This window comes from Sinocyclocheilus anshuiensis, unplaced genomic scaffold, assembly GCF_001515605.1.
Source record: "Sinocyclocheilus anshuiensis isolate Anshui unplaced genomic scaffold, SAMN03320099.WGS_v1.1 C32826613, whole genome shotgun sequence".
In the NCBI taxonomy this organism is placed as follows: Eukaryota; Metazoa; Chordata; class Actinopteri; order Cypriniformes; family Cyprinidae; genus Sinocyclocheilus; species Sinocyclocheilus anshuiensis.
In genome coordinates this window covers 1-1,539 of record NW_015620337.1, presented here as the reverse complement: position 1 = coordinate 1,539, position 1,539 = coordinate 1, and the positions used below count along the sequence as shown (strand labels likewise).

At 40.6% G+C, this 1,539-nt stretch overlaps 1 protein-coding gene across 1 annotated transcript; it reads right to left on the bottom strand.

Moving 5' to 3' along the window:
* Positions 1 to 464: 464 nt before the first annotated feature.
* LOC107683026 (dynamin-3-like) lies at positions 465 to 1,533 on the bottom strand. Its single transcript, XM_016479121.1, has 2 exons — positions 1,371 to 1,533; positions 465 to 1,117 (listed from the first exon to the last, which is right to left on the bottom strand). Exons 1-2 carry the CDS (start codon positions 1,483 to 1,485, stop codon positions 960 to 962), a joined length of 273 nt encoding a protein of 90 aa, XP_016334607.1. The 5' UTR covers positions 1,486 to 1,533; the 3' UTR covers positions 465 to 959.
* Positions 1,534 to 1,539: the final 6 nt, after the last annotated feature.

Here is a 1,539-nt window from a genome sequence, read left to right as displayed (position 1 = left end):
AGATGTAATTAGTAACTAGTAATTAATTACTTTTTTAGAGTAACTGACCCGACACTGATCTGGACCTGACTAAACTGGACAGTGAATCAGATGTCCGCAGACAGTTTCCGTCCTTCAATATTTTGGGATATTAAAATTAGGGCTGTCAATTTAATGCATTAATTTGGTGAGATTTATTATAGCAAAAAATAATACATTCAAATGATTCAAACACGTAGTGCCCCGTTCAGACCTGTCTGACATCTGAGTCTATCAGAATGCTGTTATATGAGCCTAACATTCATGATATGAGGGCAAAAATAACCACCCTTTTATATTTATATCATATGATACAGTTTAGCAATATCACATGAGCAAGAGTGCTGCTCTTCCCCAATATCCACACCACTTCAAATGTGAATACTGATTTATACAACAGCTCAATAAACAAGAAGTTCATATTGTGTTACATTTTAGACACAATCTTGTCTGTTTTTGCTCAGTATCTCAAATGAAAATAGTTCCAATCAAAGTCACAGCAGAAGTGTTGAGCGTCTCTGATCAACAACACAGCAGTGATTCGTTACCGAACGAGTCAGGCACTTGAACGAATCAGTTGAGTGAACGATTCAGTGACTCACTCATTCAGACATTGACTGGCCACCACCTTCTGGCACTTTTAGTTTGATATTCAAAATATCATTTCACTTCTTTAAAATCATTTCAAACTTGAATATTCATTCAAAAAAAAAAAAAACTCATTTATTTTCATTCTCTCTTCAATGCTGAACTGAAATATTTCTTTATAAAGCTATTCTTTCCTGAAGTCTATTAAACGCTTTTCTCATTCAGCACAATAATGACATTAAATTATATTTTGGGGGGAAATTTCTCAATGATGTGGGATTAATTTGTAACTAATCAATCAGCACATCATGCAATTTTAAAAAATAATTACGTGACATCCCTAATTAAATGAGCTACAAATGTCTAACTGGAAAGCATCTGAAAGGCATTGACAGGAGCGAAGGTTTCTCACCGCGGCGCAGAGGCAGGAGCTTGTTCTCCAGAATGTCTCGTGCGTCTGTTCCTTCATCCATCAGGTCGAGTTTAGTGATCACACCGATGGTCCTCTGGCCTGTAACACAACTGCTCTTCAGCATACACAAAACACCACTGGAAGAACCTGCCGGTCACATGAACAACCAGTACTCGAACCTGCCTCGTGTCTTACCACGAAACCACGGCTCCAAAAGCCACGTAATAAACCTTCATCTTATTCTCATGAGGAACTGGTGTGTAATTTTGTAAAGGATTTAGAGCAGGACTAGAGTGCAGCACCAGCTCTGCTCTGAGGCTCTTGGAGGTCAGGAGGTCAGGAGGTCACTCACCCTGAGGGTCGACGTCTTTGGCCAGTTTGAGCGCGTCAGAGTTGGCCAGGTCAGTGTTAGCCGGAGTGACAGCCAGGATCAGGCAGCTCTCGCGGCAGATGAACTGCATGATCATGTCTCGGATCTGATGCTCGATGTCAGCCGGCTGATCTCCCACCGGCACTTTAGT

Coding starts and splice junctions, on each gene's coding strand:
- LOC107683026 (XM_016479121.1), bottom strand. CDS start 1,485: ATGATCATGCAGTTCATCTGCCGCGAGAGCTGCCTGATCCTGGCTGTC. Junction 1,118..1,370: donor CAAAGACGTCGACCCTCAGG/GTGAGTGACCTC, acceptor GTTGTGTTACAG/GCCAGAGGACCATCGGTGTG.